This window comes from Drosophila ananassae, chromosome XR, assembly GCF_017639315.1.
Source record: "Drosophila ananassae strain 14024-0371.13 chromosome XR, ASM1763931v2, whole genome shotgun sequence".
Classification (NCBI taxonomy): Eukaryota; Metazoa; Arthropoda; class Insecta; order Diptera; family Drosophilidae; genus Drosophila; species Drosophila ananassae.
Genome location: NC_057932.1, coordinates 15,026,708 through 15,054,456, shown reverse-complemented (window position 1 = coordinate 15,054,456; position 27,749 = coordinate 15,026,708). Strand labels below are relative to the sequence as shown.

The 27,749-nt window shown below is 36.7% G+C and overlaps 4 protein-coding genes across 6 annotated transcripts; 2 read left to right on the top strand and 2 right to left on the bottom strand.

Moving 5' to 3' along the window:
• Positions 1 to 142: 142 nt before the first annotated feature.
• Positions 143 to 1,638, top strand: LOC6505220 (probable RNA-binding protein 18). Of its 2 annotated transcripts, none has more exons than XM_001965532.4 (5): positions 143 to 264; positions 327 to 421; positions 492 to 612; positions 676 to 768; positions 824 to 1,638. In XM_001965532.4, exons 1-5 carry the CDS (start codon positions 253 to 255, stop codon positions 1,106 to 1,108), a joined length of 606 nt encoding a protein of 201 aa, XP_001965568.2. In that variant the 5' UTR covers positions 143 to 252; the 3' UTR covers positions 1,109 to 1,638. The 2 variants fall into 2 exon arrangements, with proteins under 2 accessions (XP_001965568.2, XP_014760323.1); XM_014904837.3 differs by having other exon boundaries at positions 202 to 264; positions 538 to 612.
• On the bottom strand, positions 1,170 to 2,211 carry LOC6505046 (probable 28S ribosomal protein S25, mitochondrial). Its single transcript, XM_001965533.4, has 3 exons — positions 1,972 to 2,211; positions 1,724 to 1,918; positions 1,170 to 1,398 (listed from the first exon to the last, which is right to left on the bottom strand). Exons 1-3 carry the CDS (start codon positions 2,106 to 2,108, stop codon positions 1,227 to 1,229), a joined length of 504 nt encoding a protein of 167 aa, XP_001965569.1. The 5' UTR covers positions 2,109 to 2,211; the 3' UTR covers positions 1,170 to 1,226.
• Positions 2,212 to 2,327: 116 nt separating this feature from the next.
• LOC6505221 (nucleoside diphosphate kinase 6) lies at positions 2,328 to 3,376 on the top strand. The gene is made up of 3 exons (XM_001965534.4): positions 2,328 to 2,492; positions 2,564 to 2,856; positions 2,925 to 3,376. Exons 2-3 carry the CDS (start codon positions 2,657 to 2,659, stop codon positions 3,175 to 3,177), a joined length of 453 nt encoding a protein of 150 aa, XP_001965570.1. The 5' UTR covers positions 2,328 to 2,492; positions 2,564 to 2,656; the 3' UTR covers positions 3,178 to 3,376.
• A 291-nt stretch (positions 3,377 to 3,667) lies between these two features.
• Positions 3,668 to 26,102, bottom strand: LOC6505045 (b(0,+)-type amino acid transporter 1). Of its 2 annotated transcripts, none has more exons than XM_032451963.2 (9): positions 25,981 to 26,102; positions 11,847 to 12,018; positions 11,395 to 11,441; positions 9,626 to 9,727; positions 9,070 to 9,312; positions 7,818 to 8,316; positions 6,868 to 6,964; positions 6,047 to 6,365; positions 3,668 to 5,569 (listed from the first exon to the last, which is right to left on the bottom strand). In XM_032451963.2, exons 1-9 carry the CDS (start codon positions 26,030 to 26,032, stop codon positions 5,499 to 5,501), a joined length of 1,602 nt encoding a protein of 533 aa, XP_032307854.1. In that variant the 5' UTR covers positions 26,033 to 26,102; the 3' UTR covers positions 3,668 to 5,498. The 2 variants fall into 2 exon arrangements, with proteins under 2 accessions (XP_032307854.1, XP_032307853.1); XM_032451962.2 differs by lacking the exon at positions 25,981 to 26,102 and adding an exon at positions 12,292 to 12,574.
• Positions 26,103 to 27,749: the final 1,647 nt, after the last annotated feature.

The window sequence follows — 27,749 nt, the reverse complement described above, 5'->3', positions numbered from 1 at the left end:
TTTAGATTAATAAAATAAGTCTTGATATGATATTAGATTATATATGATTTCATTATTTGTTTATTTAATGTTTTTTTTATCTTTCAATTTAATTAAAATTCAAATTATAGAACAATGCTTATCGTCTTTTCCAACACTTTAATCGTGGTGAACTTTATTCCGATAAACGATAAACAGCAGCCAGCTGACCGCAATTCACCACCTATACACAAAAATTCTTTCGTTTCTTAGTTTGTTTTAGGCTTTAAGAAAATGGCAAGTGCGGTGCGTACAAAACATATTTTGCGAATTGCGTTGAAACTATAATAAACTGACTACCATTTCAGACCAGTTCCAGTGGCACAAGTACCAGCAGCACGACTGGAAACTCCGAGGAGCAGCGACGTATTTGGGTCGGAAATCTCGATTCTCGCATCACCGAGTAAGTTGAAAAATAATTTCATAAATATGCTTCGACGGTGCTAATAGACCCTTTGCATTGCCCCCAATCGGTTTCAACTACTCAAACTGATGCAAAAATGCGGCCCCATCGAGAAGTTCGACATGCTCTTCCACAAAGGAGGCCCCATGGTCGGCCAATCTCGCGGCTACGCTTTCGTCACCTTCGCTCAGGTGAGTGTTCAGGCGCTGGACTGCCTTCCCTCTCATCCATATAAAGAATCTTGCACCTTTCAGAACGAAGGAGCCACCAATGCGCTGATGAAACTTGACGGCTCCAACGTTGGAAATCGATCGATCGCCGTGCGTCTGGCCAAGAATATCAAATACGTAAGTGGACAAAGAAGTGGAGCTATCTATAAGCTATAATCTTTGTCGTTTTCAGGACGACCTGCAGAAACCAAAGCCACGCATCGAGATCCCAGCTCTGGGCACCGGCAAGAGGGAGGAGAAGATTAGCAAATCGGAGGCCATACGTGCCATTGAGGCCAAGCTGAAGGTGCTGGAGCGTCAGACGGACGACAATTTGGAGCTAAACACGCAGGGCAGAGGCGAGACGAACGTGCCCTTCATTCAGCGCTATCAGTTCAACAAGGACCGCGACACCTCCCAGCGCTATGGCAAATCCTCGGCCCCATACCACCGACAGCAGCGCCCCAAGAGACGCTGAGACCACGACGAAGCCATGGTACTTTGGCTGCTACCTCAATGGACGAGCCTTGCCGGTGTAGTTTAGTTTATAATTAATTTATTAAAAAAATTAGGGCGGGAAAATCAACCGGGAGCATCTACTTGGGGGCAAACTTGAATTTGCCACGCATCTGTTCGGGCAGAGGAACTGTTCCTGGACACCGCACCTGTCCGGGTATCTCGCAGATGCAGTGCCTGCCGCAGCCGTAGCCAAAGTTTGCCGGATTGTCCTTGCTCTCCTTCAGGCGCGCCTCCGCGTCCAGTTGCTCTCTGGAAATTGAAAAGAAAAAAAATTCAAAATATAAGTGTGCTGCTAACGAGGGAACAAATCACTTAAGTAAATTTACTGATTTCATATAACTTGTATTTCTGCTTCTCCCATTACTCTTTATGCCTCATCAGTGCTAAAATTGATTTCCACAAAAGTAACACAGAAATCTGTCAATTAGAATAAGTCGTGACTCTAATTTAAAAGTGAAACTGATTTTTAAACCAAAAGTGAAAACAAAACAGACCAAGTCCCTTGTTTTTTTTTAGGATTTCTCGGGTAATATGGGGAGATTTCTTAGCAGAATAACCAGCTCTTATGACTCACCTCGTCTTGCCAACCACCTGGACCAGGTGCTGGATGATATCGTCCTTGTTTCGGCCCTCAATGTCGATCAGCATGTCCCGGCCATCTTCAAAGTAGCATCGCACGAACGGCGAGGGCGTCAGGTTCTTCAGGGTGAGCACCTGGACTTCCGGGTTCTTGAACTGGATCTGTGGGATGTTCCAGAAGACAAAGTCCCTGCAAAGAGTGGCTATTAGGAGTCCATTGAATAATCCAATTCGGAAACTTACCTGGCGCCCGCGTGATGATCGCCGTATGTGTTGTAGTTGACACTGAAGATGCGAACCTTGTCCTTGAGGACCAGTTTGCCGGCATTCAGGTAGTTGAGGGTACGCCGGATCGGCTCGCGTCCTTTCATGAAAGGCATGACTATCTTTTAATTAATATAATTGCTGTTAAACAAGACGGGGAATCTGATGGAAGCGGCTGCTTGTGTAATGCGGCCAGCTGATTGCCCAGTGTTGGTAAGACGCTCGGGAGTTATCGATAAGTTTAGTACTGCGATAACAATAGTTCGTTTAAATAAGTAGAAATTTCTCAGACGATTTAAAAAGAAGCTCAATTTAAGTTTTTCCTTTTATAATAAATTAAGCTTTTACAATTATATTGGATATTATTCTGTTAAATTCAATAAAAACCATGTCTACTCATTCATCGACACCTTTCTGATCGCCCATCACCAATATTTAAACAGCTGATGTTCTAAAACATTGCAACCGGCAACATTGATAAAGAAAACTTTATATTTTGGGTTTGTAGTAAAACAATACATAATTATTTCTATATTGTCCCTCTAATAAAATGTTTATGTATTTATTTTAGATAAAAAACACATTTTTATACCAAAGAGAAAGGCAGAGTTTGACACCGAAGCAGCAGCGATTATCGAACCTATTTGAAAAGCTCAGTGATATAATGGAAATAACTTTGGCTCTTATTAAACCGCATGTGCTGCGGAATACATACGCCATGCAACAGATCCGGGCGCTAATAGCCCAGAATTTCACAGTGCTGGACCAGAAGGAGGTGCACATCACAAAGGAGCTCTCCGCGAAGTTCTACGCGGAGCATCGCGGAAAGTTCTTCTATCACCGACTAACCAGTTTCATGAACAGGTACTAAGATTCTTAATCGCATAGTGTATCCCTTAATTAATATCTTTTATTGTCTATTTGGTATCCAGTGGTCCCTGCTATGCTCTCATCCTGCAGTCAGAGGCGTGTATCAAAAAGTGGCGAGGCCTTCTAGGACCCACCAAGGTATTCCGAGCTGTCTACAGTGATCCCGACTGCATCCGGGCGCTCTACGGTTTATCCGATACAAGAAATGCCTGCCACGGATCCGACAGCGAGGAGTCTGCTATGCGAGAAATCGGTATCCTGTTCCCAGAGTTCAAACTGGATGCAGTTAGTCGTGAAGTGAAAAAGAAGACCTAACTCGAGGAGGATATATTTCATGGAGGATTAATTTTTAGAATCCCAGAAACTGGAAAGTCTTCTGTGCCACACAGCTGCCAGACAGCTTATCGCTGAATGAATTAGAGCTTGTATTTAAATGTTTTTAAGAGCCAAGAATTCAATTTAAAGGTTTAAGATTTGTGATTTTTTTAAGCAATTTAAAAGCTATCTTTCTGCATTTATGTACTTGTTTGGTTTTTAAAACAAATATATTTAAGATTAAACTGGCAAGACCTTCATAGAAGCCTAATTGCAATTAAAATACAGAAATATGGTTGAAAAATATACAAGACATTAACGTCAATATATTTTGCGTTATTCTGAATTTAAATTATGCAAGTTTTTGTACAATTTCTAAAAATAAACAATGAAAATATGCATATAGATTCAGATTATATATTTATGTATCCCCATAATGCTTTGCATTCCTATTGCTCTTAATTAACAAGTGAAAAATTCGAATCGAAAATGTGTTTCAAAAACTTTATTTCCTCAATTTCTGGTTTACATAATACAATTATTTTGTCATTAGTTGGTAGGTACATGTATAGATAGAGATTTTCGATTTGTTCTGGTTACCGTTTAGCTCATTGTAAATAGTTTTGTAATAAAAAATTATAATATTTATAAACTTAACAAATTATATAATATAATATATATATATTTAATATTTATTTAAGTTTGTGTATGTTTTTTGAAAAAATCTATATAGATATAGGTAATTATAACTTCTTTGTAAATCGGTTCAGACAGACGAGAAGCATTGCAATAAAATATAAAATTAAAAAAATGTCAGAAAGTTATTTTTGCTTTGACTCCGGCCAGTACTAGACTCAAATATTTAATTTTTCAATATTTTTGAATATTTTTTCAAGCGCCAGGCGCTTGGTTCTGAGCGAGATGGCACAGCGTCGGCATCTGTTGTCTTTTTCTAACTCGTGCATGGAGTCCTTCACGAAGGATCAAAAACCGAAAATAGTTTGTAATAATAGTAGTACTATTACGTAATAATAGTGTTTCCGTCTTTCTAAATTCTAGGCTTAGCTTTGGTAAAAAAAAAAAAAAAGAATTCCTCAAAGCTCCAACATATGATTGCAAAATTTAAAAAAAAAAAATGTTTAGCAATTATTCTATAGTAGTGTTTTGGTTTTTGTTTTTATTTTTGGTTTACCGAGTTTTGCTATTTTTTTGTTTACATTTTTTTTTTCAGTGTTTTGGTATCAATTACAAATCTTTAATGCCTATTTTGCAGTCCTACGATTTTCAAAACGCGCCTCCTTTTCGCGCCAAAGTTAGAAACATTCGGTTGGGGTTTGTTTTTTGTCCATTTTTTTTAAATAGGTTTTTTTATTTTTTAGTTTTTGTAGTTTTTTGTTGCATAAACATCACTTTGTCACATACATGTACACATTAATATTGCTATTCAAATCGATCTCTAGATCGGTAAACTCGCATTCAACGCAGATATTGTATATATCGAGATTGGGGAACAGGATCAAAATTATTAATAATATATATTAATAATAATAATTAATAACAAATCGATGCGAAAAGCTCTGCGGCGAGTGTTGGTTTAAGTCGCTGCCTTTTTAGGTGGGTACTGTACTTGGTGGTGATCTCGATCACGATATCGATATTGATATCGATTTCGATTCCCGGCGGGACTGTACTTCAACCTCAACCTAGTTTCCACTCTTTTCAGACTTTCGTTCAGCACTTCCAACCGCTTGGCAAGGATATTCTTCAGTTTTTTGTGTATGTGAGTGTGTGTTTTATTCAATTTTTGTTCTTTTTTATTGGATCTCTAAGTACTAAAACATAAAAATATATGTTTAAATAGATTTGTCTGTATAATAGTACGTATCAACTATGCAACTTGGCCTAGACGCGCTACACAATACACAATCAATAAAGATATACATACGTACTATGTATCTGTATATGCACATATATATATATATATATATATATATATATATATATATATATATAGATATATATATATATATATATATAATCTTTGAATGTAACCAGCTCATAGCATAAAAGGACTATTTCAAATAGTTTTTTTTTTTTGTTTCTCTAGCATTACTTTGTCAACGACAACGTCAATATATATCAATATAGGTTGCTCTATCGTTCCATCATTTCTATATCCTCTCGCGAAACTCCTTCCCTTCCCTTGCCGCCATCCCTGGCTTCACTCCTAATATATCCTTGTTTTGTATAGTAAATAAGTGAATGTATTTGCTTCTCCTCATCATCCTGGGTCCTCCATTCCCCATTCGGCTGGAGTCCATCTACTCGAACATGGCCATCGAGGAGGTGGGCACCACCTCCAGCAGGAGCTGGAAGAACAGTGTCACTTTGTCTGGAAGGGAAAGGGGTTTGCAGATTAGTAGGAAGTCTATAATTATAGATTTTGTAATAAAATTTCATATATTTTCTTTCGTTTGTTACAATTTCTGTTCTTTAGTCTGACATTTTCTTTCTACTTTTGGTCCTTAAAAGACAGCTTGAAGAAAACCTGTCCATTTGTCTAATTCTACTCATTTAAGTCTTGTCTTGTCATAAGTCTTTCCTTCTTTTGGTCCTTCGAGATAAAAGCTTTCGTATGAAGACTTCCTCTGAAAGAAAGCCAGAATAATAGCTGTCCGTTTGTCCGCTTCTGTCCGTTTCTACTCATTTAAGTCTTGTCTTGTCATTAGTCCTTCTTTCTTTTGGTCCTTCGAGCTGAAACCTTTCATATAGAACCTTCTATAATCACAAGAATTCATGTCCTGTTAGGTTGTCCTTCTGTCAATTTGTCCTTAACTTAAGCAATCCTTTGTTATCCTTAGATACTCACTCATAAACCTCGGCGTCATGCCCAACTTAACGAACGGCACATAGAAGATCAGGCCCGCGAATATAAAGATCATGGCGTAGAGATACTCGATGCGCGGCGTCTCAAAAATGGGCGCCGCCACCAGATACACGGAGATGGCCAAGACCACAACGGGAATGATGATCGGCACCTTGTAGGGCCGCGGGTAGTTGGGCTTGGTGTAGCGCATCACGATGAGGGCCAGCATGGCTCCGCCGTAGAATATCCAGGCGGTGAAGCTGAAGAAATCAATCAGCGAATCAATCGTGCCGTGGAGCACCATTGCCGAGGCAATCAGCGACTGGTGACGTAGACGGACACGGATACGGTATACGGTATACGGTTTAACGGGAACATACGCACAGCGATAGAGACAGATAGAGAAAGGGAGAGAAAGAGAAAAAAAAAAGAAACGAGAGGAGAGTTTAGATTTTGGGGATCGGATCAGGTTAACATATATCTACAGGGTATTTTATTTTTTATACTTTCTATTTGGCTTTTATTTATACAGGAATTGTATTTAGAAATAATAATTTAAATAATCATTTTTTAAGTAATTATAAATTTAAGATACTACAACCAGAAACTATTATTTAAAAAATTAAAACATAATTACTTCAATATAAAATTCATGCAACACATTTTTTTCAATAAAATAATATTTTTTTTAACAATTATATACAAGATTTTGAGTTTTGTAGTTGAATTTAAGTTTCTTGTGAATTTTTAATTTAATAATAGTATGCAGATTATTTAAATAATATTACAACTTTCTCTAAATTTGGATGATTTTGAATACTTACGTGGAATATCAGGCCTGGGGCAGGTGTCAGACGGCGAATATGAACGTAGGAGAGAATATCCAGCAGGTGACCCTCTCGGCTGGCCGCGAAACAGAGCCTGTAAGAGGATTACAGTTTATATCAATATATTATAGGGTTAATAATTAAAAAACAAAAAATGTTGCCTATTTATGTGGGCCTACGCTATAATTTGGATGAAAATTGGAAAATCTCATGGGATTTGTGATTAGATTTTTATAGAAATGAACATTAAATAGATCTATAAAACTTTTAAAGTATGCCTCTTCAGAATTGGATCAATATTGGCCGAGATATAGCATTTTCTGGGGGTCATATGAGCATTTCCAGCATTTCAGAGGGGGAGACCCCAGAAAATTTAACAAAAAATGTAAAAAATATTTTTCTCCCGGATTTTGATGGAGATTGATGGAGAATTTATCTAGAAATTTTTTAAGATATTCCACTTCAGAACCGGATAAGAATTGGCAAAGATATAGACTTCATTGTGGGCCATATTGACATTTCGAGCATTTTTGAAGGGGACACCCTAGAAAAATTGACAGAAAATCTGAAAAATATTTTTTTTCCATATTTTAATACAGAATGATAAAGAATTTTTTCAAAAATCTGTTAAGGTATTCCGCTTTAAATTCGGATGAATATTGGCTGAGATATAGCCTCCGATTGGGCTACATTTGGTTCCTCATGGAATTCTTTATTTTTTCAAGGGAGCTCTTTAGGAAAAATTGTCAAAAAATGGAAAAAATAATTTGTGATGAGGCTCGGATGCAGATTATTAAAGAATTGATCCACAAGTCTTTTAAGGTATTCCGCTGCAGAATCTGATTTAAATTGCCAAAGATAGAGCCATTGTTTGGTGGCTATTATCCCTTCTCATAGAAACTTCATCCAAAATCAGTCCTAATTCAAATTAGGAAATAAAAACTTACCGGCCGGCAGCGAAGAGCGTGCCATTGGCACTGCCAAAGGTGCTGATGGTGACGCTGAGGGGCATGAGCCACGCCAGCGCTCCGAGGACGCGGTTCCCAAAAGTGACCGCCACCGCCTCCGACTCGATCATCTCCTGGGGGGACATGGCCGCCAAATAGGAGATGTTGATGAGGGCATAGCACAGGGTCACCAGGGGGATGCCGATGATGATGGAGCGGGGTAGGTTCTTGCTGGGGTTCTTGATCTCCTCGGTGACGTAGTTCAGGTTGTTCCAGCCATCGTAGGCCCACAGGCCCGTGTAGAAGGCCGTGGCGATGGCGCCCACGTTAGGCATCGGTCCATTAAATGCATTCGCCAGGTGCTGGGTGTTGCCCTGCATCAGTTTGTAGGCACCGCCGCAGATCACGATCACCACGGCCACCAGTTTGGCGGCTGTGAAGATATTCTGCACGGCCATGCCCAGGTTGACACTGTAGCAGTTCACGAACAGGATCATCACTGTACCAGAGGGGCAGAAAAAAAAAAGAATTAAGTTAATGGATGGTTTTAAAACCAGTTTAAGGTCTAAAAAGCTCTCATTTCGATAGAGATTCAAAATGAAGTTCAAAATTGCAAAAAAGTGTGGCCAAAGCTTAAAAATATTATTTTAACGGTAAATTATGAAAACAATATCGAAATATTTTTGAAACAAAGCTTTAAATCAAAACGGAATTGGTTTTATGTCTGAAACTATGACTTTAAGGAAAAAATTTGGAAAATAAGAATGAAATATAATCAGAATAGAGCTTGAAATCGCATATTAGTGTGACCAAATCTTAATAACTTATTATTTTAACGGTAAATTTCGAAAATTAAAATGAAATATGTTTGAAATGAAGCTTCAAATCCAAACGGAAGCTTCATGAAAACAGAATTGGTCCAAAGTCTCAAACTAATATTTTTATTGAAAATTTGGAAAATGGAAATGAAATATATTCGAAATTGAGTTAAAAAGTTGTAAATTAGTAATTTAACACTAAAGTTTGAACTTAAAATAGAATGATATGATTAAAGAATGAAATATTTTCAGAAACGAGTTCAAAAATCATAAATTAGTGTGGCCAAAGTGTGAAACTATTATTTTAACAGTAAATTTTTAACCTATAATAGCAATTAATGATTCAAATTGTGTTAAAAACAACAAATAAGAGTGACCAAAGACTTAAAATTAATATTTTAAAACAATATTCAAAAATAAACCATAATCCTTACCAATGGCCACCAAAGCAACCATCTTGACAACGCCTCGCGGCGGATCACAATCCGTTACAAATGCCTCGACGGCATATTGGGCAAATGATAAGCATATTATAGCCATTTGTGATGGCTTCAACACCAGGGTCGACACCCATGAGAACAGAAACGCCGGCGCCGATCCATAGGCGTCCATAAAGTACGCCCACTCTGCCCCCGACGATGTGTTCATTGTGCCAAGTTCAGCATATGCCAGAGCGCCTAAAAAAAAAAGGGTTAATTAGTTAGCAAAAAATATATTTTCTTAGTTTCTGTTTTTGGGGCAAGTTCAGTGCAACAGAAGAAGAAGGTAAGGGAATCCTCTTCTAAACACACTGCTGGCCGTCTGCCAGACGTGCAACAAGTTGTGATGGATGACGGCCACTTGGCCACTTGCCTCATGCCTCATGCCTCATGCCTCATGCCTCTTGTGCCCGTAAGTGGGTCAGTTGCACGTGGCCCAAATGCCGCCTAATTAGGTGGTCTGTGAGAGTGTGAGTGTGTGTGTGTGTGTGTGTGTGTGAGGTGTACTTACCCAGCAGAGAGAGCAGACCACAGGCAAGCCAGATTATAAAGCTAACTCCAACGGAACCAGTGCGAACCAGTAAACCGGAGGGTGACACAAAAATTCCAGACCCTTTTTAGGAAATAGAAGAAATGCATTGGTATTAGTATTAGTATTTTGTTGCATACTTTAAGGCTGCAGTATTGGTGAGTGGGTGGAAAAACAGCTGATTGGAGCACGCGATGTTTTTGATTCGTTTATGCTAATGAGAGTGGGGGTGGCTAGAGTCGGTGCGTGGGGGTTGGTATTATGGGCCGATGAATACGTCATCAGTGGGCGGTGGGCGGTGGGCGGTGGTTTGTGGGCGGTGTGCCGCTTGTGGCACAAAAAAGCTTCCACCACAAAAGCTCAAAAAATAACGGGAAATAACGGTTTCTGCCTCGTGCAGAGAACGAACTACCCTCTCGGTTGTGGCGAGAGGACGAGTGGTTGGATGGGTGGGTGGTTCAGTGGTTGGGTGGTTGTAGGTGAGAGCGTGCAACAATTTGGTAACACGAATGCGTGCCACAACTGGCGCCATTGCCTAAGGTCAAAGTGCAATACCGATAATATCCGGCGTTCATGTCATAAATAAACGTGTTTTGAGGAATAAGTGGTTTGGGTTTTATGGTAAGCGATATTTTTAACTATTAACTTTTCAGTTTTGCCCATCTGTCCGTCTGTCCGCTAATTCTTTATACATTTTTGTTTGGAATTTCCAAATGATTCGTTCAAAATATAGTCTTTCAGAGACTTAACTGATTTATAAGATAATTTTCATCATAAATGTGCTAAGTTTAGTTCCTTTAACACTTTTAAAAGACAATAAACTATATATCCTTGTCCGTTTGTCCGTCTGTCCGTTAATACTTTTTGTTATTTTTAGTCCTAAAGGGCCTTAAACCTATGGAGAAGACTTCTTCCCATCAAAATTAACTTGTTTAAGTAATTTTTTTAATCCCTTTTGAATAGAAAATCGTAAAAATATTAAAATTTGTCCCTCTGTCCGTCTGTCCTACCTTAATTCATAAAAAATATCCCATTCCTGAACTAGTTCAAAGAAAAAAACCAAACCCACATTAAAACCCCAAAACCGTTGAAGGATTCCTAACAAAAAATTCTTGGAAATTAAATACGTTTCAATTACTGATTAAACTTTTATGCTAACCGCCAGTGTGGTTCAGATTCAGAGGAATGCCGGGCGGATGGCTGCCCTTAATCCCTCCCAAAACCCCAAACCGAAAGCCCCCAACAACGTGCACACTTTCCGGATTTCTGACGCTTTTCTGCGTCAAATTCTGCGTATCTACACACTCCGACACCCACACAACTGACGAAGGAAGACAGACCATATACTATATGATATATATTTACGTCTGAAGCTGCGTAAATATGTACCTCGTATCTAAAATTATGTGTACGTATTTTTGGCCATGCGCGCCTCCTTCTCATCCAGTTTATGAAAAAATGTGCCACAATAATTTTCACCGGTTCTCAACATAACACAAACAAAAAAAAAAAAAAAAAAGAAAAAAAACTTATTGAAAAAAAAAAAAAAATAACAAGAAAAACAGAATCATTTGACACAGAGTCCAAGGAAAATGGCGTGTTTTGTGGCCATGTTAGCATTTTTGTTCCAATTTCAATGAGTTGGGTCGGCGCCACGTTCTCTGATATATGATTAGAGTCGGTTGTTTTGGATGAATAATATATTATAATATAATATATTATTATTTATAAGAATTAGGTTAGGAACTTACCTATCATAGTTCCAACAATTAAAGCCACCCCACTGAAGAGGCCCAGCCTGAAAGGATAAAAAGAAAAAAGAGTTAGGATTAAAGAAAGTTATAGACTTGAGAGTTAAAATTTAGTATCTTTAGGTATCTTGTTGTCTAAATAACTATCCATAAATAGAACTGTAAACTTAGCCATTATTTGATTGACAGTTTAGTGCCAAAATCAAGTCACGCGTATCTTTTGGCCAAGTTAATAGAAAATAACCCTTGAAACTAAGCTAAAATATTTGTAAACAGATTCATAAATATTTTCAAAGCATATCGAGATAGAAATATTATTTGTTTATAAGTTATAGCTTCTATTTGGAGACAAAAACAAACTCTAATGACATATTTATTTAAAAAAAAATGTAAAAAAGTAAATATTTAAATAATAATTGTTTAGATTTGAGTGTAAATAATGGAATAGATACCTTCTCTCGAGGTGAACAGTGTGGTTCTGCGCTGAGCCATTCCTCTCCAGCGGCTTCCGCATCCGCCCGGTCCCTGATGTGTCGGTCTCTGGCGCTTCGGGCCCTTCTGTTCCAAGAGACCCATTGGCACACATTGTCCCGTTGCTCGTTGCTTTTGTTGGCACATTATGTCCTGTTTTCAGGATATCGATAAGGATAAGGAACACACAGCAACACCGAGAGAAAAAAAGAGAAGAGAGAGAATATAAAACACATGGATTAGCAATGAATATTGTTTTTCACTTGAACAAAAAAAAATAATAGAATCGAAATCCATTCCAACGAATCATTGATACTCTGAATAAATGAATGAATGACACCCACACACAGACACACATATACTCATACAGAGAGAGAAAAATAAAACACCACCCACACACATACACACACACACACACACACACACCTCTATTATCTGTTGAATTATTTTTGCATGCGTTTTTTTGCAAGCAAAATAGTTGTGATATTTTATCGCGCATGGCATGGACGGATAACAAGTTGCTAAAATTATTTCGCCGCGAATTTCAGCTCTCAGCGAAAAAAAAAAAATATATGAAACGGCCAGAAAACGGGGAAATCGGTATTGGGAAACGTGAAATCTAACGGGGAAAAAACGGCGCGACAAATATCAAGCGCAGTGGGCGGCAATTCTCAGGCAACTGTCCGCGTCCCAATTGTCGGCGGCGTCAAATAGTCCGCCAGCCGTAAAGCTTTTTTCGCAGCCGCCGACCCGAACGCCACCCGAAGGCCATACTCGTTCGCTCGTTGCAGACTTCGTTTGAGCGAGAGGCATAGCCGAAGCTTAACGAGCTTAGGATGCTGAAGATGTATGCTCTCGTACTGGCTCTCTCTCTCGCCATGTTTGTTTCTTAATGCAGAGAGAGAAATAGTAGAGTAGAGTATTTAAGGATATAAGGAAATATTATTATTATTTTTTTTAACTCAAATCTTTTAAATTAATAATACTAAGTAAGGTTTTTTATTTTTCCTAATTTATATTTTTCCATATATTTTATATACACTTTATTTTCTCTCTGTGTATTCTCCTTGGACTTTCTCTCGTCAGCTTTTCGCTTGATGTCTACGTGACACCGCCTGTACGTATAGAGTCCTCCTCCTGACTGATTTATGCAATTTTTGCCGACGCGTCGCTTTTCTACGGTTTTATTATATATATATGTATATATATATTTTTTTTTGATTGTAGAATTGTCAAGGTGAAGGCAGGCAGGCTTCTCTGCCACTACCTCTCTCTCTCGCTGGCTATTTATAACTGTAAATTCAATTTTGAAAAGCGAATTATTCGGCTAATACCTCGGGACTCTACTCGCTCGAATAACTGCAGTGGACCGTTACCCGAGAGATGGGACATTTTTATTTTCTTTCTTCTCCATATATCTCCCTTCTTTATGGGCTCATCTCAATTAATTGTTTGTTGCGCATTTCATTTGCCTCAATTGGTCCGCTTATTAATGGAGGTGATACGGCACCCTTTGGCCCCGATTTGGTCATGTGCCGATAAAAAAAAAAAATAATAAAATAACAACCTCCATGCTACGTCACTCTCTGGATCTTTATTTTTCTCACCCACGAGGCATTCGGTATTTCATCAGCCCACTCTGTTTATATACCTAATACTCTATATATATATATTTTACTATATTCTTGCACTATTTCCGTTCAGTTCTTGGACTCACGGCTGGACTTGCCCCCAAAAATCGTATACGTATCATGAAAATAGTGTTTTAACAAATCGATATATGCATGTACGAAAATAAATATCATAGAAACATGTATTAAAATTTCAGTTATACACGCTTTCGTTTAAATACGCACAAGAAATAGCAAAGGACAGTGATTTAGATCCAAAAAATATCAAAGATCTATAGAGTTCTATGACTTGACTTTCAGATTACGTATACGCACTGTGGTGCAATTGGAGGAATTTTTAGAAAAAGTGCTGATAACTACTATTTTCTTTTAATAGTTATGTTTAATTATTATTATTATCAATACTTGGTCTCTAAATCTTGAAATTAAATCAAATATTCATATTTTAGAAGAAAAAACCTACACTGCGTATACGTAATATTTTTCTCTTAGCCCTCAGAGTCTCTATTAAAAACTCTTCATTGCTTTAGAACCCTACTGTTTTGACCCCTGCTGTACATATATAAATAAATAGTCCGATTCTTATATATGTATATACCTGTATATATGTACATATGTTCAGATACATAAACATAAATAAACGATTCTTAGTGTTAAGCTCTTTTTCGCTTCTGCTCCTCTAGCCGATTCTTATTGCTTTTATTTCTTTTATTTTATTTTTCCCTCAATGTATGTATTTTTTTTTTTTTTTTCTTCTGTCATAAAAGTCACGCGGCCTGGTAGAACATTTTGTTTTTGTTGATCACTTGACGAGGGGGCGTGGCAGGGCAGGCGGACAGTGGGTGGGTCGGATACATTACTTTCCGATCTTTTTTTCCCTCAAAAAAAGTTGTAGAATATTTAGAATAAATTGTAAACAAATATAAATTAAAGAAAAACAAGATAAAAATCTCTCATTTCTTGTATATTTTTTTGAGCCAAGAAAATATCACTCATACGCACTGTGGCCCAACGTATACGTGACGTAGGTATGATTCGAATTTCGAATTCTATCGAGAAGAATCAGACTGCCTACATATAGACAACCACTTATAATTTGTGGATACTCTTCGTTTGATTCGTTTTCACTTTCTTAGGCCTCTTAGACCTCTCAGGCCCAAGAGCACTTGACAACCAAACAGCCGCCGACATGGTCAGATGACGTCCCAGACGTGTATCGTCAATTGAGACGGAACACGAGCCACCCAAACCCCATATGATTCCTCCTCCATTAATAGAGAGGGCGGACAGAGGGCGTGGCAGATGATGATGGCAGTTTTAAAGCAGTTCCACTCCCCAAACAAAAAATGTTTTTAATTTTTTCAGACATTTAGGCTGTTTGAAGAGTGACTTTTAAGAGTCTATCTTCCACCTTACTCTTTGAAATTTATATTTCTAGTTGGGATAGAACTCTATAACCTATAGATCACTGTACCCTACGATATATAGAACCTACGCCCATCACTGCACGTAGCCTTTGTGCTAATGTGCAGTTCGAACATTATACATGGGCTTGTCGCCCGATTTCTAGTCGTTAATTATTTAGACACGTTAATGCGAAAAACAAACTGCAAATAAATTTGCAAAGATAAGTGAAGAGTTTGTTAAACAAACAACTTGGTGGCTTAGTAGGCTTACTGGTATTAGTTAACATTTCCAATACATCTCTATTAATATTTTTTAATTTGTTAAAAAAAAAAAAAAAACAGTGCCAGAATAAAACTTAGTTCTTTACCAGACTTTCGTACAAGTACCAGGTATCTATTGTCGATATCCTTAATGAATATGAAGCTAATACATTTGGCCGATCTGAAAGATATAGAAATCGTCTAGCTGTATGAATGATGACAAAAATTATGAAAATATATCATTTAAAAAGAAAGGGTATTTACAATTCGAATAAATGAATATCTTCTAAAGAATATAAAGATAATTGTACTAGATAAATTGGGTTTCAGTATTAATCAGGTGAAAAAAAAAAATATAAATAGAATCCATTAACCTAATAAATCGCCCGATCTGGCGATGATTTATGATCCGATTTTTATATAGCTTCTATAGATATAACAAATCAGCACATGTTCGTTCATCTTTTTTGACAAAAAAGTCATAAAATTTTTATTCAAAAATATTCTATAAAAAATCATACTCTTGTTTCTTTGTTTTTTTTTTTTTGCCAGTGTATTGAAATCCCGCCCCGCTTTTCCCATAAACTCCAGTGACGCAAAGAAGTCGCTGCCAATGTGTGCAGCGACGCCAACGTCGACGCCAACGCTAGCGTCAGCGCCGCCGCCGACGCCACTAAATGAGTAATAATCACGCGCTTCATAGTCAAATTTCTTTCCACCCCACCGTCCACCGCCCACCGCCCACCGTCCACCGCCTACCGCCCAGCGCCCACTGTCCACCACCCGATCTTCCTCTTGGCCAAAAACAAACTGATTTTTTTTTTTTTTCTGCAAATAAAAATTTCAAGTATGCATAGCAGGCATCGGGGCTGGGGGGTCTGACCACTGAGTGGGGGCGGGATGGGGGTCTTTATGCATCCCAATTGGCGTATTGCCAACAAATTTGGGTCTCTTCTTCGTATACTTACAGTGTTGGTAAATATTTGTACACTTGGAAGTGCAGAAGATATCGTTATTTAGAGGAGAGGGCTGGAAACAACACTGTCCGTTAAGTGTCCGCGTGTCCGTTATAGATTTTCTTTATAGATCTGTTATTCTTATCGTTAGTTGATAACGGAAGTAGGTCTTGATCTATAGCTCTATATCTTTCTTAAAATGTATTATTATATTGAGACTGAACAGGATTTGTTTCTAATTTTGTTTATATTAGCTTAAAAAATCTATTTAGGCTATAAACAGGTTCTAGTACTAGTAGTATCTATAAGTGTATCAAAGTTCTATCTATTTACCTATAGTTAGTCTAGTACTATCTATAACTGGTACTATGGGTACTATTAGGTCTTGATCTATAGCTTGATATATATCTATCTTAAGATATATCGAGACTAAAAGAATTGTATTATGTATTATATATCTATAAGTCTATCTAAGGTGTAGATAGTCTAGTACTAACCATAACAGTTACTAGTACTAGAAGTATCTATAGCTTTAAAGATTTCTTAATATTTTAGTAAATAGAATATTTTGTATAGATATTTTGGAAATAGAATATCTTAAAATTTTGGAATAGAAACAATCTGTCAGTTTGTCCGCTTATCCGTTTGTCCTTCCCTCTACTTTAACGGACAAGTAATCTCTTCCATCGATAACTCCTGAATTTCAGTCTTCTATTTCCTTTTCAAAATTAAATTTCACAGAGAAAGGGTATACAATCTACGACTATCTTGTTCTATATAGTATTCTATATATCTCTATCATTTCGGTTGGCTTTATGACGAGTGTCGCGTCACAAAATTCCCAAGCAGAGGCCAAGTATTGTGCCCAACTGTCGATAATTAGAAAAATAAATAAATATTAAAATTAAGTATTAGATGAAAATGACTTATTTTTATGGCCGCTTAAGTTTCAAGATTTTAAAAACTTTACAATTGAAATTAAGTGTGAATAGTAAACTGATTATTTAAGTAATTTAAATGGTAATTACTTTCAAAAGATAGACTCTCCTGTCACTATTCCTATCTTCATTCTTTTCAATTCATTGAATAATTATTTAAACGGCCTGCCGGTTCAAAATTCAATTTAAATTATTTGTTTATTTTATTGCTCTGGTTGAGCTGTTAATTAAACGGCGCGTGAAGAGCTTCTCCTCCTCAGCATGTGTCGCAAATTCATATTTGTGCTAATTATTCGCCTTCCCAGACGTCTTTGGTTTTGGTATTTGAAATGCGATTGGTTGGTTGGTTGGTTGGTTGGGCAACTGACGAATTGATTCAGTAACTAACTGATGAATCGATTTACCTCTGACACTTGTGTCTTTCGCCCCAAAAAAAAAAAAAAAACCCTTTCCTCGTCGTCTCTGACACGCGAACCACAAATGGCTGCCCCCAAAAATAAACCATGTTCCCGTTCCCCCATTCACTTAATTGATTTGTTCTGTATCGTTCGCCAAGTCCCATAACAAAATGTCAATGGCCCAGAGTCCCAAACGGACTCCCATTGAGTCCCGAGTCCCGAGTCCCGAGACTCAAGACCCAAAGTCCCTGTCCAAAAATTCTGCTGTCCACTTGTTATAACCAGAGCTGTTGCGGTTTATGCATGACCCATTTGACGAATTGCTATCTTAATTTCATTTTTATTGATCTAGTTAGCACATCGTGGTGTTTTTGGATAGAAATTAGGTGAGAACTAGTGGATATCGAATGGAAAGTTAATATTTAAGTTAACCGGTTTCTTTTTTGGTTAAATTTTACAATTAATTAGAAGCTATTAACTTATGGAGATTATAATAAAGGTATAGGATATGTTTTTTTATTAATTTTATTACAATTTTTATTATTTATTTAGTTAGTTAGCATTGCAACTAACTTAGCAACTATAAGTATTATTATTACTTGATTATAATTATTATTTAATACCAATATTTATGAAATTTTAAAGTTAATTAGAAGCAATTAACTTGTGAATATGATTTTTGTTAATTTTATTACAATTTTATTTTTTATTTAGTTAGTAACTATTATTATTAATATTATTTACTTATTATTAGTAACTATAAGTATTAAAAATTATTTTTTTTTTACATTTTTCTTTGAAGTTTTCAACATAAACCCTTTTTCATGAGTTCTCTTACGGCACAAATGTTTAAATACAATTATTATTATTTATTTAGTAACTATTTTAGTTAGTAAATATTATTATTAACAATTTGTATTTTAAACATAATTCTTTTTAGTTTTCATGATAACCCCTTGTTCGTGACATCTCTTGCGGCATAAACGCTCCAATTTATTTATGAATTTCTATTATTTCAATATTTTCTTGCTCCATTTGCGTCAGACATGCCCTGCTCACCTCCACCGCCAACCCCCTCCTGTTGCCGCCCCGCCCAGCCCCGCCTTCAGTCCCGCCTTCAGTCCCGCCCCCTTTGAGTCTACCGCCCCCCTCCCAAATGGACTTTATTGGATGCTGTCGAAATGTTTCCCGCTCTCTCGTCTTAATTGAAATGTATCGTTTGTCGTTTAACGATTTTTTTTTTTCCTCTTGGACTTTTTTTTTTTGTTAATTGAAGCTCCCCGAAGTGCACTGGAGGGCGGTGGGTGGTCGGTGGGTATCTCAAAACTCGAGAAAGTCAATGTCAAGGCGAGCCATTCGTCGTGCACTTGACAGGAGGACAGGAAAAGGGGCGTGGCCACTGCCCAGTGTGCAAATGCAAAATTCATTCGAAATGCAAGTGTTACTTTTCACTCAAAATGAATTTCTTAAGTAATTAATAACACTCTGAAAAGGCCTTAAAAACGGAAACTGATAAAATTCCAAAAAAACCTAAGCTCTTAAGATTTAAATATTTTTTTCCCCTTTTCTTCCGATTTAAATGATAAGATATCTTGAGATTTTTGAAGCTTAAATAGTAAGCTTATTAAATATATTTCTCAGTGTATTAACGTGTTTGGTTGGAACACGCACACTGCGACACCATTTGGTGCTAATTTATGTCACCAACGACCTTGACATTGTCACCGCCCCCAGCCCGAAGGTCATTCACAAATGCCTGGCTAACTAAAAAGGCGAAAAATAAATAAAATATGGAAATTAAACATAAGGGATTTCGGATTAAGAGAAGAATATAAATCGTATTAAATGGTTTTTAAATTGATTTTAAGTATATATTTAACAAAAGTTTTGAAATTTTAAAAATTATATTAATCTTAGAAGCTCGAAAATGTTTTTTTTTCGAAAAAGAAAGCTCTCGAATTCTTATTTTTCGTAGCAAGGACACGAACCAATAATTACTGGATCAAAATAATAAATTTACGATATTTTTGACAAATATTTTAAAACTTTTTTAGGCAAAATGTAAATTTTTATTATTTCCGGCTTTGTAATATTATTTTTAAACCTTTCAAGTCTTAAGATTATCTGCGATTCTGCGATCTTGAACGACGGCAAGTGCATTTTTGCGATCGTTTGTGGAAATTGTCGTTTCGCCTTTTATTTCTGGCATTTTTCAATTTAACTCAATTGATTTTTATTTGACTCGTGACGCTCCCAGCGCTATGCCCGCGTCGCAGTCGACGTCCCCGATGACGCTAATGATCGGCGGTAATAATTACAAAGCGATAAATTCATTTGGCAGAATCATTTATAGTGCCAGCCCAGCAGAAGCTCATCTAAATGGAAAAGTACAAGTGGACGAGAGGCTACAAGGGCTTACAAAACAAAATACGAACATATAGATCTATCATCTCTAGGTAAGACGATTTTCTATAGCCGATTATTAGTCGGAGAGATTGGTTTAATGGAGAGGAGACTTATAAGATCTTATACAGATTATAATCTGTATTATAATGGATATATTATTAAGACTTCTTAAAAGCTTACTCAGTTTCTTTACTTAAGCTATTGATTCTATTCGATAACAACCGATAAAAAATCGTCTTACCTAGCGGTTCTTGATCTATATATTCTATCATATCTCTAGGATCTATCTCTAGGTAAGACTATTTCCTATATCCGATTATTAGTTACAAGATTAAAAGTTAGTTACAATTAGTTCCGTAATCTTAGTCTCTTTATTATTTTAATGGTTCAGTTTCTAAGCTCTTAATTCTATCGATAATAACCGATAAATAGATCGAGAGATCTATATATTCTATCATCTTTAGGTAAGACTACTCTATATCAGATTACTGGTTACAGAAAGAGATTAGTTCCATTATGCGACTTATAGAATCTTATATAGATTATTATAAGAGTTTCTAAGCTCTTCCATCGATAAAAACCGATAGAAAATCGTATTACCTTGAGATACTAAAAATAAATATTTTATCATATCTAGGTAACATGATTTTCTTTATCCAATTATTAGTTTCAAAGAAAGTAGTTTCTTTGTGTGAATTTTATAGATTATTATTTCTCTTACAGATCTCTATTCTATCGATAACAATCGATTCATCCACCATACCACCTCTAAAACCTAACCTTAAAAAAAGTATATATATAATTTTTTAATAAAAGCACACAATCTCACCAAATTTGATTCAAAAGAGTCTCTACGCAAAAAAAATTTTAAATAAAATGTGATTGAATCGGTAAATTAATTGGAAAACGTCAACAAACAGCTGCACTTGCGGCCACGTTCGTCCTTGGGCTCCATCGTCTATTTCGGATGTCGTTCCCGTTATCTTTTATGCATGGTGGCAACACCGCACATGTCCATGTACGAATGAATCCCAATCGCTGGAGTATAACCCCGAAAAAAAAAAAATAACTTTTCTTCCACATGCCTCATGCAAGCTTAATGGCTCCTCCTGTTGAAATAAAAATATTGGCCGTGTTTTCAAGCTGTTGCCAAGCGGTGGCATGATGGCCAAAATGTGGCACGAAGGGGGGCCCGACCCCTTCTAGGGAACAGATACATGTGTAGAGGGAGCCACTGCGAGGCATTGAACCCGCCTCTATTTTGTCCTGCTCTGGCGCCACTCAATTATTTGTAAGCCAGCCAGCAAGGACACGCACACAGACGTAAGACAATGGCGATACCCCCACTCACACACACACTCCCACACACACGCACACCACTTTCTCCAGTTATAAAGGGAAAAGTTTTCACCGTGGGCGTTCAATGAATTTTAGAGGCTCGTCGTTCGTCCTCCATCCCCTCCTGGCTTGCTCCTTTTGAGTGGGTCGATTGGCCCACGACATTTCGTATTCCACACAAGGGTAAATAAGACTTGGCCAACTGGCTCCAACTCTACTTTTAAATTAAATTGTCACTTATTGGGTCGGAAGCACAAAGGGCCACTTGCCAAAGACATATTTCCATATATCTTGGCCAATTTGCATCCGATTCTCAAGCGGAATACCTTAAACGATTTGTGGATTAATTCTCCAACGATCTGTGTTAAAATATGGAAAGACAATTTTTTGAAGTTTTTTTGTCAAATTTTTAGGGGCTTCCCTTCAAAAAGGCCGGGGGTGGCTATAGGACCCTCTCGAAGGCTATAACTCGGCCAATATTCATCTGATTCTCAATCGGAATGTTTTAAATGATTTTTGGAATAATTCCCCTTCGTCCTGCATCAAAATCTGGAAACAAAATATTTTTTTAAATTTTTCTTAAAATTTCCAGGGGGTCCCCATCAAAAACACCGGGAATGCCCCTATGACGCTTCAAATGCCAAAATGAGCTCGAGCGAAGGCTATATTTTTGCTAATTCATATCCGATTTTCAAATGGAATATCTTAAAAGATTTGTGGATCGATTCTCCATAAATCTACATCAAAATCCGGCTGCAAAATATTTTTTCGATTTTCTTTCAAATTTTTCTGGGGGCTCCCCCCTAAAAACGCTTCAAATGCCAGTAAGACCCACTTTGAAGGCTATATCTTTGCTAATTCTTAACCGATTCTCAAGCGAAACACCTTAAAAGATTTGTGAATTATTTCTTCATCGATATATAAAAAAATCTGGGAACAAAATATTTTTTAGATTTTTTTTTTCAATTTTTCTGGTACCCCTTCGAAGGGAACCCTTCGAAAACGCTTCAAAGGCCAGTAAGAACCACTTCAAAGGCTATATCTTTACTAATTCGATTCTCAAGCCGAATACCTTAAACGATTCCTAGATATAGATTCTGCATCAATCGGTATTAAATCCGGGAGTGACTTTTTTTTTTTAATTTTTTGAATTTTTTCTAGGGGCTCTCCTTTGAAAATGCTTTAAATTCCTATATAACCCAAAGGGAAGTCTATTTTTTTTCGAAATCTCCTCCAATTTTCAAGCTTAATGCCTGAAAAGATTCTCAGATACATTATCTATCCACGCCTTAGAACAAATTTAAATAACTACAAGCCCTTCCATGCCACACATGTTGGCAAAGTTAGCAAAAGGCCATAAAGCCTTTGTCTCTGATTTCTGCTCCGAGTTAAGTTCCTTCGAAGGATAAAAACCAATTAATTTTAGAAAAGGCTCGTTTTGCGTAAAAAGGCTCTGCAGGATGTATCTAGTTTAAAATGTAATTTAAGAGCCTACCGCCCCCCTGTCTGCCCATAAAAGGATATTTACGATTCTTTAAGCAGAAAAGTTTTTGGGCCAAGACTCTGTCCTGGAAGACACTGCCACACGTGGCGCCTTTGTGTACATTGTGCTGGTGTGTGTGTGTGTGGGTGTGTGTGTGTATCTGTGGGGCACGCCCCTTTGCCAGGCCACCTGTTTTTATGGCTCGCCCGCAGGACCCTCGCCTCCGCAGGACTTACGCAACGAAAGCCGGCTCCTGGCTACTGGTGCTCCTGGTGACGTTGCCAGATATCCGTGTATTTGTGAGCTAAAAATAGCGAAAAGTAGGGATTCGGGAGAGCTTTCGCCGGCGACAGCGACAGCGGCTGTGGCAGTGGCAGTGGCAGAGACTGAGATGGCGCCTGCGCCCTGCCACATGTCCTTGTCAGGACATCTCGCCGCCACTGATAACGGTTAACAGACGCCACAGCGTCCTCGACAAGCGAATCAGCGGCGACATTTGCTCACATTGCTGAGCGCCGCATAAAACGCGTAAAAGTTTCTGGGGAGCTGGGTGATGATGATGCCTGCCCCTTTAGGTGGCACGTAGTCCTGCAAGGACTTGCCACCCACTAGCCCAATAGCCCAATAGCGGAATGACAAAGCCAAGGGCAATAATGGCCACAATGGCGAATGTCTTAGCCTTGGCCAAAAAAATTTTTAATGTCTCTCTAGACAAAGAATCCTTTTTTTTGTAATGAGGAGGCCCTAAGAAGTCTGCCAACTGCAAGGTTAATATTAATAAGGACTACAGAGAACTAAATAACAGAAATTATAGAGAAAAATATTATTATATTAAGAGAAATATATATAGAGACTGTACTTAAGGGTTCTATAATTTTAATATTAATATTAAAATATTTAAAAACAATTTTATAAATGCAAAAACTATTAAATTAATATACTTCTTTAGTAGTAGAGTAGAGTAGAGATCCTAGAAACCTAAAATAACTACCTTAGATACCAAGTTCCAATCATAACTGCTAAGCAAATGAACTAAAATCGTTAAGATAGAAGTATAATGGTTATATCTGTAAAAAAAAAAAATCAAGAAAGTATATCCTTTCTTGTCAGGATTAGACCAAAAGAAGCTATCATGGTTCGTAGAGAACTAGAAATCTCTTTATCCATAGATAGATACAAGAAGAAATAAGTCTAATTTATTACAACTGACAATTTTAACTGTTCTATGTAGAAATAAAAAAAATAAAAAAAAAAAGATAAAAAAAAGGGGGTATCTAATTAAAAGCACTTGAGTCTTGTTTTAAGAGGCTTAAGTCTTGAAAATTAACTAAGCTTCCTAGATCAAATACAAAGCAAAAAAAAAAGGGGGAAAAAGGCAAAAAAGTGAAAAAAGGGGGTCTATAATTACAAAACACTTAAAACAGAGAACATGAATGAGAAAAAATAAACTAAAAACCACACAAATTAAGAGTAATTGTAAAGAAAAAAAGAGTAATTGTGTGATTAAAAGTGACAAAGCGGAATTGTTTGGATAAATGCATGTGATTATTATTCATTAAAATGATTTATTTCTTTGCTTATATAACATGGATAATTAGGAAATTAAAAAAAAAATTAAATATTATTAAAAATATATTTTTTATGAATTTATTTTGAAATTATTTTGTCATCAAACTCATTGCCAAAATGATGTCAAGTGCACATTCCGGCCACTTCAAGACAGCCACCCATAGCACTTAACCCTTAACAGCCCAACCACCCACTCACACACACACTAGCACGCATCCGCCATGCTTTTGTGTGTTGCCTTGACTTTGTCCTTGACGGGCTTGGCTGCAACTTTTGGCTTTGGCTTTCGACGGCTTCCGGCAGCCCAAAAACAAATCTCAGCAAAAGCCGGCTTTCAGCTTAGCTTTCTACCTTTTTCTTCTATTTTTATTTATTTTTTTTCTATTTTTATTTCTTTTATTTTGCACTTTCAGCGGAAATGCGTGGCCTGCCCCTAAAAATAGGCAAGCAATTCCGACAAAAAACCAATGGAGCCTAAAAGTAACTGTAACTGTATCTGTATCTTCATTCCTATCTGTGTGTAAGTGTGCGTGTGTGTGTGTGTGTGTGTATCTTGGGTTGGGGTACAGTTAGCACTGGCTGATAAGCGGCTGCTTTCGGCGATTGCGTAACAAGAGGGGCGTTGTGGGTGGAAAGGACGGGCCTCGAATGAAAGTGAAATTGGAAATTGTAATGGAGGGAAGTGGTTATATAATATCTGATAACAGATAAGGGATATATTTTTAAAAATAACTATAATCATAGAACTAATAGAGTTTAAAAGTTACTGTTATTTATTCATGTTTTTATCATTTATAGTCAGTAACAATTAGTCTGTTCAGTTCCCACATTCGAGCCATAAATCATTCAGAGTATTTACGATTTTTGTTGCCGTTTGGGATCCAATTTCACGCGAATATTCCCTTTCATAGACGACGGCTCGCCAATCAATGAGTACTCGCATACACCGTTAAAAAAATATTATATCAAATTATAGACACAAAAATATTAAAAGATAACACAATCTATTCTTATCAGAGGGTTCTGTTTTCTGTTCTTTTTTGGAATTATTTTGTCAAAATCATTTTTTCGTCTAGAATTCTAATTAAATTAATTTGTTTGCAGTGCCGTGGGGGAAGGGGGAAGGGGGGTGTGGTAATGTTGTGGGGGGGTGGGTGTGTTCCAGTACCGTTATGTTTACATATATTGCAACTTTTATGAACTTGGCTTAGGGTCTGGTCGATGAGAGAACAGCTGTTCCATTGCAATCCCAACTCACACACTAACACACACACACACACACGGCCACACCATTCACACACATTAAGGGGGGGGATACACATTGAAACCGTTAGCCGGGCAGTAATTTACCGTTGTTAACCGCGCATGCGTTTTTCAAACACATTCCAGCAAAGTGGAGAAAAAAAAATAAAATATATGAAAGTCACATAAAAAAAAATAAGAGTATCTCTCAAAAAATCACATGGTTGCAACTTGAATTGTTTGTTCCGCAAATTAGCACACATTAGAAAAAAAATATATATATAAATCACCAGTTGCCATTTAGTTTAATTCATCATATGAGTTAATAATTTTTTTTTTTTTCGAACAATCACCACTAATTTGCAAAAAAAAAAAAAAAAAAAAAAAAAAAATATTAAATACTATTACGGTATATATAGTATACAGTAATGTAGAGCGAGGAGCAAGAGAACAGTTAAATGGAGTAACGCTAACGGTATAAACTCACCATTGGCGTGAATATGATTTGTGTTGTTGTTTGGTTGGACATGCTGATACATGACGTGCTACAGTGCGCCAATGTCGTCACTTTCATGTCACTTTACACTGCGAGAGAATGAAAGCGGCGGCCAGCGGCTCTGCTTATTTATAAGGTGCCGGGGAGTCGGGAATTGGGCTCGGATTCGGTCTCGGTCTCGGAATCGGAATCGGATCGGTTCGCCGATTTCTATATGGTGCTTTGCATCTCTCACTGCCTCTGCCACTGCCACTGTCACTGCCTCGGTTGACGTCGCTGCCGCCGTCAACGTTTCCCAGTATTTTATATTTGTTTATGCGCTGCTCCTTTTGCGCAGAGCTTTTTTTTTTTTGCTGTGTCGCCACTCAACCGGCGAAGGAGAGCAGCGCCGGAACTTCCGTGACGTAGGCAGACGACAGAACTAAACCCCAAAAAGCTAACTAACACACACAAAGCCACATACATATGTAAATACACGCATACTTATACAGCCGAGAATGCAACAAAAGCCGAATGCAATGCCCACCCGAATGCACTTGTTAGACTTTTCAAGCTAACATTTAACTGAGTGTAGTAATTTAGCCCACTGTACCCCCAAAACACGTTCTAACGGTCTAGGACAGAAGCTGAGCAGCCATCTTGAAACAGGAAATAAGAAAACTAACCTCAAAAATATTGCAAATTGTTTATACAGCACTATAATATTACTTTTTTGAGCGTTTTTTTTCATAAATTACTTTTAAGGTTTTTTTAAACCTAAAACTAAGCTACAGCTTTATTATATACCTATGTATTTAAAATGACTTGAAAGACGCAAAATTGATTTATTATTGTCCTTTAGACATTAAAACATGTTCAAACATGTTTAGGCCAATCAAAACAAGGATATCTAAATAAAATAGTATACAATTAATTAGGCAATAATTGTAGAAGTAATAAAATAAGGATTTAAAAAACGGATTTTTAAGATAAGCATTCATTAAATTAAAAAAAATAATTAATTTTTATACTAATAAGTGCCCGAGTTGTTAGAAAAATAGATAATAATAGAACATAAAAAATATATTAAAATTTTAATATATTCAAAAACAACAATTTTTAAATGGAAAATACCAAATGAAAATTTTTGAAACTAAAATGCGGGCCGTGATTTAAATAATAGATTTTAATAGTAAGTAAAAAATAGTTCAAATTAATAAGTTATTCAAAAACAAGCATTTTTTAAATAAAAAATACAAATTAAAACTTTTCAACCAAAAAGGCGGGCAGTGGTTTAAAAAATTAATTATAATATTAAGTAAAAAATAGATAAAAATAGTTAGCTCTTCAAAAACAAGCATTTTTTAGACGAAAAAAACAGAAATTTAAATTTTCAAACTAAAAGGCGGGCAAACTTTCGTGACCCGGGCTATTATGACGAAAACACGCCACCTGCCCATCTCTAGATCGGAGATGCAAAAATTTATATCTAAAATTGGTAGGAAAACAAGTTAAATGGTAAGGAAAAAGGATAATACATTTTTTCTAAATCTAATAAATAAAATTACAAAATTATAAAACAAATTATAGCTTCATATGTAATATTTAATATAACTAAAATCAAAATAAATATAATTGTAATAAAACTATAATCATAAATATTTTTAAAAACCCCCTTATTCCTTAAATGCAAAACAACATTGTTTAATTTTTTTTCTGTTTCTGTTTTTTTTTGTTTGTTTTTTATTTAACTTACAATTTTTGTTTCGGTTTCTTGTAGG

What these genes read in the sequence shown, in the direction of transcription:
- LOC6505220 (XM_001965532.4), top strand. An exon ending in CTTTCGTCACCTTCGCTCAG is followed by an intron (nt 613 to 675) that starts GTGAGTGTTCAG and finishes TGCACCTTTCAG; the next exon opens with AACGAAGGAGCCACCAATGC. An exon ending in TGGCCAAGAATATCAAATAC is followed by an intron (nt 769 to 823) that starts GTAAGTGGACAA and finishes TGTCGTTTTCAG; the next exon opens with GACGACCTGCAGAAACCAAA.
- LOC6505046 (XM_001965533.4), bottom strand. Translation starts at nt 2,108, where the DNA reads ATGCCTTTCATGAAAGGACGCGAGCCGATCCGGCGTACCCTCAACTAC. An exon ending in GATCATCACGCGGGCGCCAG is followed by an intron (nt 1,919 to 1,971) that starts GTAAGTTTCCGA and finishes CACTCTTTGCAG; the next exon opens with GGACTTTGTCTTCTGGAACA. An exon ending in CAGGTGGTTGGCAAGACGAG is followed by an intron (nt 1,399 to 1,723) that starts GTGAGTCATAAG and finishes TTCAATTTCCAG; the next exon opens with AGAGCAACTGGACGCGGAGG.
- LOC6505221 (XM_001965534.4), top strand. Translation starts at nt 2,657, where the DNA reads ATGGAAATAACTTTGGCTCTTATTAAACCGCATGTGCTGCGGAATACA. An exon ending in CTAACCAGTTTCATGAACAG is followed by an intron (nt 2,857 to 2,924) that starts GTACTAAGATTC and finishes TTTGGTATCCAG; the next exon opens with TGGTCCCTGCTATGCTCTCA.
- LOC6505045 (XM_032451962.2), bottom strand. Translation starts at nt 12,364, where the DNA reads ATGCGCGATAAAATATCACAACTATTTTGCTTGCAAAAAAACGCATGC. An exon ending in ACTGTTCACCTCGAGAGAAG is followed by an intron (nt 11,442 to 11,846) that starts GTATCTATTCCA and finishes TTATCCTTTCAG; the next exon opens with GCTGGGCCTCTTCAGTGGGG. An exon ending in TGGTCTGCTCTCTCTGCTGG is followed by an intron (nt 9,313 to 9,625) that starts GTAAGTACACCT and finishes TTTTTTTTTTAG; the next exon opens with GCGCTCTGGCATATGCTGAA.